Genomic DNA, 12259 nt, shown 5'->3' on the forward strand with positions numbered 1-12259 from the left:
TAGGATAATTGTGTAGGGGCCTCTATTACAGAAGTTAAGGAGAGGGGGCTCCGCCAGAGGCGGCCGCGCGGGGGCCGCCCGCCAACGCCCCACCGCCCAGCCTGGCCCCGCATCGCACTTGCATCGCACGGTGCCCGCGGCCCCCCTCGCCCCTCTCCCCGCGCTCCCGCCCCGGCCGATCCCCAGCCGCCCGGCCGGCCAGCGCCCGGGGTCCGGCGGGAGGCGGGGCCGGGGCCCGGCGGGGGGCAGGGGTCCGGCCCCTCCGTGCCAGCCTGAGCGCCAGGCGGCCGCAGAACCGCCCTTTGTTTGGCGGCGCTCGCGGCTTCTGCGCAGTCACGGTCACATGGCGCTTCCGGCACGGGGTGTTCCGGGCGCTGCGCCAGGGCTCGGGGGCGCCCCCGCCCCCGCGCGCCCGCCCGCCGGTCTCGGACCCCCCAGGCTCCCCGAGCCGCGGCTGGACCTTCCCCGCCGCGCCGCGCGGCACCTCCGCTCCCGGGCCGCTGTCTTCTCTGAGCTCCACCCCTGGGCCTTCCATAGCTTTTGATCTTAGGACTGGCGCGTCCAATACCCAGTTGCTTCCTGGGGTCCGCCTGTCCCGCCTACTCGAGACAACACCAAGTGAGCAAAATCAGGCTCACCCCTCCCTGGGGCAGCACTCTACGGCAAGTAGGTGGGGGACAAGTAATTAAGTCGGTTCCTACCATTTTGTGGGGCGGCAGAGACAGCACCAAGCCTTTCCCACCCTTCCCCCACTCCGACTCCCGCAAACAAAGTCAAACAAAAACCAGCCACCCCAGTCTGGCCTCCACCGAAAGTCTGAGGGCGAAAGACCCACTCAGGGACAGAAATGGGGCTGGCCCTTCCTGCCCTGGCCTGGCCACCACTGCTCCATCACTCCCAGACCCAGTCGGTACCCTGGGACACTTAAGGACCTTGGAGTATAATGGAGGCCACCTCTGCCTCGCTCAGCAGATTCAAGAATTCAGTCAACAAATATTTATTGAAAGCGGACTATGTACAGTGCGACCAAAGCTGCCAGCCCTGTGCTAAGCCCCCAAGAGAATGTGAAAGGATTCTCTTTTTGTCCAAGCAGTGCCCACCCCCCGCGGGCCTCCGGAGGCTCAGCTTCCCTGAGGAGGCCTTTATCCAGAACAGCTTGGGAGGCCCTAGTAAACAGGGCAGACACCGCCATGCCCGGGGCCTGGGAATGGGGGCCCTGCCTGAACCCTGCTTCCCTGCCTTGGCGATGCAGCAGGGAGGGGCGGTGCTGAGCTCCCGGTGAACATGGGGTGGGGTCTCAGGGTTCTTTCTGCTTCTGGGCAACCTTTCCCCGAAGCCTCTCCTCCAGGCCTGCAGGGACTGGGGCAAGGGAAGAGGAGGGCCTGGAGGGGTGGAGACCTGGGAGAGGTGAGAGGGAGACAGCCCAAGGTGGCCAGGGCAGAGAGCAAACTACGGGGCCGAGGTGGGTGCGTGCGGTGCGCTGGGGCGTCAGGACTTGGTGGGGAAGAGCAGGCAGGTGGGCTGACGGCGGCGGCTGTGTCTGTCGACAAGGGGCAGGGGCTGCTGTGTGTAGTGCTGGACCATGGCCGCCACGGAGGGGAACAGCTAGACAGGACGAGGGACAGCAGTGAGTCCCCCGAGCCTCATGCTGGGAGAAACTTCCTGAAGAAACTCTGGCATTTTTCTAAATCCTTTCCGTCAGATTTGCCCCATGAAGTTCCATGGCCACTTTGTGCCCCATTCCAGGGCTTGCGCAACTTTCTCACAACTGCACCCACGCGCGTGCTGTTAGCCAGGCCAGGTAGAAATAACTCTGGGGCCCTGCGTCTGCCTGGGTCCCCCAGGATGGGGACCTCAGCAAGTGCCGGGCACAAAGTCGAGTTCTTGGACCGGACAGGAGTCTGGACTGCCTGGGCCCTGCTCTCCTCCTAGCTGGGGTCAAGGCAGGCACAAATCCCCAACACCCCGGGTCCTGGGCAGACTGAGCCCTACAGGAGGGGGTGTCTCCCCAAGAGGAAGGCAGACCTCTGAGAAGGAATTCAAGTCACTGGCCTCTGTAATGTCTACCCAGTCCAGAAAAACTGCAAAATGTGGGTTTTCCCCTGGACAAATGCACCCGGCTGGGCCCAGCACATGGCTCTGCTCTGCCCTCTTGCCTGCTAGTCCCCGTCCTCCTCCAGCACCTACCTCCTCGTGGTTCCTGCCCTCCCGGCCCAGGGCATAGTGGCTCCCACCATCCAGCCGCCGGATGGGAATGTTGAAGACCCGGCCATGGAGAAGCACCGCCAGGGTGAGGGGCTGGGAACCATGAGGCTCTGAGCTGGGGCGCACAGTGTAGGCCCCATCCTGCACAGGAGACCCCATCTGTCAACCTGCAGCCCTGGCCCACAGATGGCCAGCAACCCCCACCCCGCCCTCCCATCCCCAGCTGCTCATCCAACCACCGCCCATGAGCAGATGGGTTTCCGCAAAGGCCCAAGGGGGCTGCAGTTGCCCACCTTTTGGAATCGGAGCAGGGCACTCTCAACGGCATGGCGGTCACAGTTTCCTGAGTACCAGGGCTGACCCAGCAGGCTGCCGTCCTGTACATACACATGCAGCCATTCAGGGACGTGCCAGGGCACTGGAGAGGGGCTGGGGGGCAGGGAACCCTGGGCTGCTGTAATTTGTGTTCATATCTGCCTTCTCTGGCCAGAGTCTGCGCCAACAGAACAAAGGTGTGTCCCCGCCCGCTGTCCAGCATGGTGTGGCACACACACGGTCAATGTGTTCCTTGCAATGGCAGCCGCCAGCCTGAGAGGGCTCTCTGTAGGCCTCCTCCCAGCCCTCTCCCAGCCCCTCCTCACCTCAGCCGCTGAGGTGCTCCAGGTGGGTGCTCTAGAGGAAAGAGAGGATCTCCTTCCTGCTGGTAGAAGCAGATTACAGAGTTGAGGCGGGGAGGGGATTAGGCAAAGAAAGCTTTGGGCCCAGCTGCAGAGGTGCGGGAGGTTAGAGGGCTGTGCACAGAGGCCTGAAGCCCAAAGCAGGACACTCAGTGCTTCACCTCTCCTCTCCCAGGTCTCGGGCTCTGGTAGAACCTATCAGCTAGGCCATGTGTGACCTCCAAATGAGGGGTGATCTTGAGGTACAAGCTGGGAGTTTCTCGCTTTGGTGAAGACCCTAGAAATTGCCCAGTGGGATCCCCTCAGGCCTGCTCTCAGCTGAAGTCAGAGCTGCAAGGACTCCCACAGCAAAGTGGGGCATGAGGGGCGGGCAGGGGGGTGGGGAGCAGAGTTTGTGGCCTGCAGGACTGTGGCTGGGGTGGGCTGGCAGGACTGCCTGAGGTTCATGCAGAAGATGCCTGTACTCACCTTTAGGGGTGGCATTCGCTGCTCCCTGGGTCACAGAAAGGCTGGTCAGAAGAGACTTGGGCCCATAGCCCCATCCCCCGGGCAATGAAGTCTCCCCCTGAGCATCCCCCCACCCCAGGTCACTTCTCCCCTGGCTACTAGCCTCTTACATTCCGAGCTTCCTGGGGGGTTACTGTGGGCCTGTGGGGGCAAGTTGGGGAAGAGAGCTCAGGTTTTACCTCCTTTAAGAGAAAGAGCCCAGTGCATCCAGAGATCGCAGGGTCAGAGCTGGGGAAGCCTGAATTGGCCATCTTGTGCACACACACACACACCCCTGGGGGGCACTCACCTGGGCACCAATGATACCCTTGGCAGAGAGATTGGGGGCGTCAGGACTTGGGAGCTCAGAATCTGAGTCAAGGCCAGGACTGAAAGAGGGAGGGCAGGCTGGGCTGGGCTGGGCACCAGGCAGGAGATCCACGCTGACCAGGGAGGGGTGAGATGCCCGCAGGCCCTGCTGCTTCTCAGCAGCCTGGGCTCTCTGGGAGTCCTTCCAACCAGAGGGAGAGCTGTCCTGCCATAAGAGCTGGGAAGCCCCATGCAGCCCTTGCTTAAGTTCCCCCTACTAGGCAGAGTGGGGGGCAACCTGGACTAAAGGCTGAAGCATGGGTGTCCCTGTGGCTGTCTGAAGGCAAATGTGTATTGGTGGAATGGTGAGGGAAGACAAGGGAAGAAGAGCCAGAATGTGTCCTGTTTTGAACAGCTGAGGGCCCCAGGGCAGGAGGGAGCTGGGACAGAGGGAGATGTTCACCTGGACTGGGCTCACACTCCAGGTAGAGGTTCTCTTCAGATTTCTTTGGAAGGCCTGGCACCTAAGGGTTTGACCAGCAAGTGGGAGAGAGGGCGAATCCATCATTGGGGGGGGGGGGGGGGCTATGGGCACCTTTTTCCCCGCCTCACCAGGTGGACCTCTTTCTGAGAGCTAGCTGGCATGATTCAAGTTGCTCCTTTGCCTGGGGAGGAGCATGCATGAGTGCCTTCCCCTTCAGAGCTGCCTGTAGGCCCCAGCTCTCCTAGAATGTGGCATCCAGGAGGAGGTCTGGGCCAGACCTTCCCCAGTAGCGCTGGACGGCACAGATAGCCGGCTTACACCCTGTCAGGGGCCCGTGGTGAACAGGGAGCCACTCTGCTCTGAACCTTTTTCCTTGGTTTCAGAGATATTTCCTGACCCTCCCAGGCCTGCTACCCTAACTCTGCCAACTTCCTAGCCAGAACCCTAGAGGGTGAGTGGAGGGGTGGGGGGGACAGAGGGGCCACTCACCACTCTGGCCGGTGTAGCCAGCTCTGGAAGGAAAAGGAGAAACCACCAGGCAGAAGCGCAGGGAGAAAGGAATTCAGTAAGACGTAGGCTGGAGGAGTGGAGTGTCCTCTGATCCTCTCTGAGGGCATCCTCCGAGCCAGTGTTAAGCCCCAGGAGAAAGCCACCCTGAGCTCTGATTGCCCCACTTCACACCCCCGGGGGTGTTGCCCGGCTTGACCTCCCAAACCATTTGCAAGGCTTGCTCCAAATGACTTCAGGCTGTTCCAAAAGTCAAAACTACCCCCAAGCTCATGAAGGCTTACTAACCACCGAGCACAGTAAACACGAACGTGCCTCCGATTAGCTGTTTGACCCGAGGCAGGAGACTGCCCCTCTTGGGCCCTTTCCAGACAAAAACGCACTGACTGAGGTCCCTCACTATCCCGACATCCCAGGGTTCTGGGTTCACAGGCCTCAGGGACTTAGCACAGGCAGAGGCTCTGGACAGTGATAGCAGTAATGACAAGGCTGGAATCAGACTGGTGGCCAAAGGGCCCCTTTGATGGGGGTTGACACTCAGATGTGTTTCAATAGTGAAGGCTGCCCTTCAGAACTCCTCATCCTGGAGTGTCCCTTGCCTGCCCCGGAGACCACAGCAGATGCACAAGAGGGCCTGGGAGTCAGGGACTCTGCTGCTCTGTGATCTCAGGCAAAGCATTTCCGGGCTCCAGCCCTCAGTCTCCTCCTGAACTGTCTGCCCTAGCGGGGGTGGGGAATCAGCAGGTAAAAAAAACGAGGACAACCCCCCCCCCCGGCGGGGGGGAGTGCAGTGACCAGGCAAAGCCTGAAACCAAGTAGCCTGAGCTCAGGTCTACCCTGAGGGGGCCAGGATTCCCCACCTCGGGGTGGGCACTGAGCGGGCCTCGGAAAGAGACAGGACATCCTCGTTACCTTGCTTCCCCACGGGGAAGGGCTGTCCCTGCTTCCTAGCCTCCCGCAGGCTCAGGACCGCCTTCAGCTGTGGGCACAAGGGGCGGGAGGGAGAATAGGGTTAGGGGTGGGGGGGAGGGGAACTGAGGCAGGGGAAGGGCAAGCGGGGTGGGGTGCGGCGGGGTTATGGATGTCGGAGCAGCCTCGAAACCACCGCAGCACAAGAACTCATGTGCAGAGGTGACTCTTGGCCTCTGTCCTGTGGCTCTTCCTTTGTTGTGAGTCTCTCCCTGTTTTTCTTTTTATTCCAGTAAAATCTATGATGAAAGTGGTAACGTCCGAGGCCGTAAGCTTCCCTCAGCACAGCGGGCTCTCGAGCTGGCAGCGACGGTGGCAGAGTGGGGGATTTCTTCACTCTCTAGGCAGGGAGGGGTCCTCAGGCCCCAGGGTGCAGGGACGGGTAGCCGAGCCTGCCCGGCCTTCCCAGCTCCAGCTCCAGAGGAAGGGTGAGTCCTGGGGGATGCTGACAGGCAGGGCTGGGGGAGGGCCGGGTCGGGCAGGTGGGAGCAGCAAGGGCTAACTGGGCTCCGCTTCTGACACATCTTATTTTTCAGGGCCTCTTGAATGCAAATATGGGGGAATCTTGCAAATGAGATGCCTCTTAGATTTACTCCCTGGGAAATGGTAGCCGGGTAGGGTGGGTGGGGAAGGAGGGACTTGGGGGGGTGGTGCTGTTCACCGTTGTGGCCTGGGGCTGCAGTGGTGGTGACTTGGAAGGGCCCAGGGGGCCAGGGTGATCTGGAAAAGGCCCCGGGCATCGTGGGTCGGTGGGTTCCTCCCATGTCGGTTCCCATTTTCCTCCCGCCCCCCACCTAGCCTCTATTTCCTCCATCCCCCTCTCCCCCTCACTGGCTTCCCCCAGCCCCGTCTCCATGGCAACTGGAGGCGGCCAGCTTTCCTGCCCCCACCTGGCTTAGCGGAGGAGCCCTGGGGGTGGGATGCCAGCAGCAGCCGGGGCTCTCCTGGCATCCCTACCCTTGCTCTGAGAAGTGAGGGATCTCAGAGGAGGCCCCAGGGACCCTGTGGGGCCTCCTGCTTTCCCACGGTTGCCTTGGTTACAGTGCCCCTCCAGGCTCCTCTCCCTTTCTCACTCTTCCTCCTGCCTTTCTCCCTCCTCCCTCCGCCTTTCCTTCATCCTTCTCTCTCTCTGCCCAGCCCAGAAGCTTCCACAGCTGCCAGCTGAGGCCTCCCCTTGCCACCCCAGCACAGACAAAGGGAGAAGAGGCAAGGCCTGCGCCCTCTTTCCTCGTGGGGACCCTCTGTCCTGCCTGACCACCCAACTCCCTGCCTCAGCTCCCCAGCCCTTACCTAAGTACAAAGAGTCCTCTTCCTCGGTGTCAGGAAGGTGGGCTGGGGCAAGACCGAAGGGCAGAGCCTCACAGGGTGGCAGCTCATATTTATCTTCCTCATCTTCCTCCTCCTCCTGGGCTTTCCAGAAGGGACAGAAGAGGGGCAGGACCAGTGGTAGCCACTGTGGCCCACCTCCCTCCACCCCAGGCTCAGCAGCTGCACTTACCTCGAGTCTCCAGGTCCCCGGGGCGGGCCGAGGAGATGGGCTGGGGGCATCTTTGTTCCAGGCTGGGGAATCTGGACAGGGGACTGATGAGACTGGCCTCACCTTCCAGCGCCCCCCCACCCCACAATGACTTACTCTCCTTCCCTGCTATAATAAACCATCTGCTTTTTTACAGTGGGCCTCGCTGCTTCATTCGACTCGGAGGAGCCACTCATGATGAGCCTTTCCAACACGGCAGTAGGGCCAGTGAGGTCGGCATTTTGAAAATAAGGGGGCCACTGTCACTTACCTACACATCTGGGGGGTGGAGGGGGTGGCCCCGACCTGCAACCAGACTCTAGTCAACTCTGCCCAAGGGGCCAGACACTGCACCGCTCCCAGGACATTCACAGCAGCGACTATGTGAGTGGTGCCCCTTGGAGTTATGTGCCAATAGCCTGGGACCAGGGCAGCAGGAAGAACAGTCTGGGGGCAGAGCTAGTGCCTGGTGGGGACACAGCTGGGTGAGCTGGTGCCCCAGTGAAGCCGGTAGTGAGGGAGCCCTAGTGCTCACAGTGGGGGGGAGGTAGGAGGATGGTCTCCCTGGGCAAGTAGGGCTGTGCGCAGGAAAAGGGGCAGTGAGGTAGAGACAAGAGAGGAGGCAGAGGAAAGAGAGGAGCCAGAGTACTCACTCGCGCTTGCTTCCCCTGAGCTTGTCCTGGAAAGAATCGGGGGCAGGGGACATAAGGGGGTAGTCAGTGCTCCCCGCATGCCTCTCTCCGGGAAGCATCCTGGGCCCCCAGGGGTGATCTGTGCACCTGGGGCTGCCCCAGAACCAACTCTCACCATGGCCGGGCTGAAGGAGCTCTGATTCCTGGGAGCCTAGGCTCTACCACAGATGGCCTGGGGACAGAGGCCCTATTATTCTCATCATTTGCATCTCGCAGGCACCAGGAAGGTGGGTCTGCTGTGGCCTCTAACCTTGGACCAAGTTGCCCCATGAGGCTCCCATAAGCTCCCCCACGTTGCCTCCCACAGCTGCGGTCCCCGGTCTCCAACCCCTCTGCCCCACTGGAGGAAGAGCTCTCCCCTCTGCTCCAGGGCCTCAGGGCCACAGGGCCACAGGGCTGGACCGGTGCTCAGAGGCTTCCCGCAGGTCTCTGATCGGTGCCCCCTCATCCCGGAGGCTCCGGCTCGCCCCGCGATCAGCCAGACTGTCCTTTCCCAACTCACAGAACATAGGACATGAAGGGGCAGGTCCAGTTGAAAATGGGAGACTGTCCTTGCACTTTTCTTAAACACTTTATGCTTGCTGTCCTTTCCTGGTGAATGGTGACCAATGATCAAAGAAATAGAGGTTAGTGAAAAGCTCAGTAATATGCATGTGTTTTTAGTTTGACAGCTTCCTTTGTGGATGGCTGTATTTATTCATTGAGTAAGTATTTATTGAATATCCTCTCTATGCCAGGCACTGTTCCAGGTGCTGAAGATGTTATAGAAAAACCCAAGGAGGCATGTGTATTTCCTGCTGGATCCTCACAATAGCCTCATGATGCAAATGCTAGTTTTATCCCTGTGTTTCAGATGAGGGAAGTGAGCGTATTAGTCAGAGCAGGCTCATCACGGAATACCAATGATGCGGTGGCTTGAACAACAGAAACGTCTTTTCTCTTCTGGAGGCCAGAAGCCCAAGATCAGTGTGCCATCAGGATTCATTTCTGGGGAGAGATCGCTTCCTGGCTTGCAGACGGTCACCTTCTCGCTGTGTCCTCACATGGCCTAGACTCTGTGCAGGCCTGGAGAGAGATGTCTCTGATCCCTGCTTAGAAAGACACCTGTCTGATGGAATCAGGCCTCCACCTTTGTGACCTCATTTAACCTTAGTGACCTCCCTCAAGAGCCTGTCTTCAAATCCAATCACAGTGGGCAGTAGGGCTTCACCAGATGCGTGGAGGAGGGACAAATGCAGTCCAAATCTCAAGAGGTTTTGAGGAATTAAGTGGCTTTCCCAAGGTCAGACAATCCCACCCAGGGTTTGCCCAACCCACAGCCTGTGCACTAACCAGTGGGCGCTCGGTATCGCATCTGGGGTTGAGTCCTTACCCTCCTTTCCTATGACAGAATTAGACACAGCAGGAAACATGGCTTCCTGAAGCCTGAAGGAGCCCATGACTTCCAGGTGTTCTGTTACTCGAGTGACTTCTGGAACTTTAATATCTGAGAAGTGTTGGGGGAAGGGCCTGGGGTCTGACTTTGTTTAAAACAGGGACTAAGGAAACACAGGTGAGGATCATGAACGTAAGACCTTTCTAGGGCACTGTAACTTTACTATGTCTGTGATTTTGGTGATGTTCTGGCTGTTGGCAGAAAGAAGTGAAGGCCAGGTGCTTACACCTTTGGAGGCCACGCGGCTGGGACACAAGGGAGAAAGCCCCACGGCTGGAGCTGGCCACAGCCTTCAGAGAGGAAGACCAGATGATTCCTGGGACCTGTGGGTCAATGGGCACTTCAGAAGCTATGAAAAATCACTGGGATGGCTTAACACAGAGCCCATGTGGTAGAATGGGAAACACTGAGAAAACAGAAACAGAGGGGGCGCCTGGGTGGCTCAGTCGTTAAGCATCTGCCTTCGGCTCAGGTCATGATCCCAGGGTCCTGGGATCGAGCCCCGCATGGGGCTCCTCGCTCTGCAGGAGGCCTGCTTCTCCCTCTCCCACTCCCCCTGCTTGTGTTCCCTCTCTCTCTATATCTATCTCTGTCAAATGAATAAATAAAAAATCTTTAAAAAAAAGAAAAGAAAACAGAAACAGAGAAACAATCCAGGCCTGGGTCAGGAAGGACAGGAAGCTCCTCCCTGACCTCCCCTCCACATTTGACCTTTGTTCCACATTTGGACTGTAATGCAAGGGGCAAGCTCCCTTACCAAGGGGACCTCCTACGGGACAGGGTCAGCAGGTCCAAGTCAGCAGGAGGCTCTAGACACCACCCCACTGCTCTAGATACCCAAACTGAGTGGGTTTCCAGTCAGTACCCAGCCGCCTGCCACCCGCCCCCCCCATTCTGGGCTTTGCATAGGCAAATTCTAGGACCTGAGTGAGTGAAAGGGCCCCAAGCACAGAGGATGGAATTGTGCCATCTGGGTGGGGGCACTCGCCAGGACAGATCAGGGAGAAGGGGGGGGGGGCGGAAGGAGGTCTGCCTCATGGCTTTGTCTCACCCTGACCGGCCTTCTGTGGGGTGAGGACTGTGCTTCTTCCTAAGTACACAGGCAGATTTGGACAACCTCTTTCTCCTCTGGTACAGGAGTGCTCTGTGCAGAACCATAGCTCTTCCCTCGGGATGAATCCCTAGAAGTGGACTTGCTGGAAGCTCACATTTTGGTTGCAAGGCTCCATTGTCGGGTAGCCCCTGAGTGCCTGTTTTAATATCCTTCCATGGCCCGCAGTGATGCTCCACCTTTTCTGGGCCTCAGCTGCTGATCTCCAATGAGAACAGACTGTAATTTGCAGGCCCAAGGTAAATCCACCCTAAGAAAACAGACAGCTCTCTGGGGCAGTGCCCCCCCTATTTGCATGATCACAAGCATCGCTGGAGAGCTTGTTAAAAGCCCTTGTTCCCAGACCTTCCCTGAGATCTTTTTTTTTTTTTGACAGAGAGAGAGAGAGAGTGCGCGTGTGCGTGCGTAAGCAGGGGGAGCGGCAGGCGGAAGGTTGCCTGAGATCTTAAGGATTGTCTGCTCCAGGAGGGAATTGGGACTCTATATTATTATTATTTTAAAGATTTATTTATTTGAGAGAGAGCACACACGTGTAAGCAGTAGCGAGGGGCAGAGGGAGAGGGAGAGAAGCGGACTTTGAGCTGAGTGCAGAGCCCAACGCAGGGCTTGATCCCATGACCCTTGAGATCATGACCTGAGCCGAAACCAAGAGTGGGACGCTTAACCAACTGAGCCGCCTAGGTGCCCAGGACTCTATATTATTTTTAACAAACATCCTAGGTTAATTTTATGATCATTTTTGGGAAATGCTGTCCACAGGAAACAGTCTGAGGACATGTGACTTCTAGGACATTTTTAGAATCCCATATGGACTTTTGCTCGTTCAGAACACAGAGGTCCCCAGCAGAGAGAGAACGTGACACAGAGTGCTCTCAAGGGGCCCCTCCGAGTGATGGAGAGGGCACCCCCCAAGGAGATGTCCAATCTCTGAGTTTCGGTTTCCTCTTGTGTAAATGGGGATGTCAGTAGGCAGTCCTCTTGGCGGGGGAGCTTCTGAGGTCAAATGAGGGGACGGCACAAGAAACATACCGTAGCCGCACCATAAAATATCAGCTCTCCCTGAGACAGCGGTGTCGTGCCTCACGAGGTGGTTGCCAGCTGACAGTGGCGAGGTCTAGCTGGGATCCCTGGTGTGGCGAAGCGGGAAGTACTGTGAGGAGGAGGGCGTGGTTCCCCAGGACCTGGAGGAGGAAGGTAAGCAGGCTATGGCCAGAGGTCTCAGGGGTGAGGGAGGGCAGCATGTGGGGCAGGAGCCCTGAGATGGGGTGGCCGGACTCCTGGAGAATGGAAGGGGACATGTGCCATTCTTTCTGACTGGTGAGCATGTCCTGCATTTGGGGCATTCTCCATCTTCCAAATCCTGGTTCCAGCCGTAGGAGCCCCATGAGGCCTTCCCAGCCTCCTTTGCAGCTGGGGTGCAGGCATTCAGCTAGCCACATGCCCTCGTGTCAGACTTTGTATCTGAAGCAGGCACCAAGAGGAACCCACCCTGGGGAGGGGATGACAGCTGTATCCTATTTCCAGAGGCTGGGGGTTGAGATGCTAGTGGTATGACCAGGGCCCAGGTTAGCGGTGTTGGCAAAGAGAGGTGTCTGTGCCCAGGGGTGCCTCCACCGGGTCAACTTGGCCATGACCTTTGGTTCATTGTTCCTGGGGGTTTCTCTGGTCCTCCCGGAGACGCTGTGAGCTACTGAATATTTTTTTTTTTTTTAAGATTTTATTTATTTATTTGAGACAGAGAGAATGAGAGACAGAGAGCATGAGAGGGAAGAGGGTCAGAGGGAGAAGCAGACTCCCCGCCGAGTAGGGAGCCCGATGCGGGACTCGATCCCAGGACTCCAGGATCATGGCCTGAGCCGAAGGCAGTC

The 12259-nt window shown here is 58.4% G+C and overlaps 2 protein-coding genes and 1 long non-coding RNA gene across 3 annotated transcripts in view; 2 read left to right on the plus strand and 1 right to left on the minus strand.

Moving 5' to 3' along the window:
• The first annotated feature begins 480 nt into the window (after window positions 1–480).
• LOC118007915 lies at window positions 481–9043 on the plus strand. The gene is made up of 4 exons (XR_004678523.1): window positions 481–666; window positions 5871–6065; window positions 7311–7537; window positions 8699–9043. It is a non-coding gene; the product is annotated as an uncharacterized LOC118007915 (long non-coding RNA).
• Window positions 796–4983, minus strand: SH2D6 (SH2 domain containing 6). The gene is made up of 7 exons (XM_035001169.1): window positions 4651–4983; window positions 4141–4201; window positions 3351–3375; window positions 2847–2905; window positions 2499–2582; window positions 2188–2346; window positions 796–1605 (listed from the first exon to the last, which is right to left on the minus strand). Exons 1-7 carry the CDS (start codon window positions 4776–4778, stop codon window positions 1489–1491), a joined length of 633 nt encoding a protein of 210 aa, XP_034857060.1. The 5' UTR covers window positions 4779–4983; the 3' UTR covers window positions 796–1488.
• A 2406-nt stretch (window positions 9044–11449) lies between the features above and the next one.
• Window positions 11450–12259, plus strand: part of CAPG (capping actin protein, gelsolin like) — a 29159-nt gene continuing 28349 nt past the window's right edge. Inside the window, exon 1 of the mRNA XM_035001174.1 lies at window positions 11450–11585. The gene's annotated coding sequence lies outside the window, so the exon portion shown is untranslated. The remainder of the gene's footprint in view (window positions 11586–12259) is intronic.

This window comes from Mirounga leonina, unplaced genomic scaffold (assembly GCF_011800145.1).
Source record: "Mirounga leonina isolate KUSES-001 unplaced genomic scaffold, KU_Mleo_1.0 Mir_125, whole genome shotgun sequence".
NCBI lineage: Eukaryota > Metazoa > Chordata > Mammalia > Carnivora > Phocidae > Mirounga > Mirounga leonina.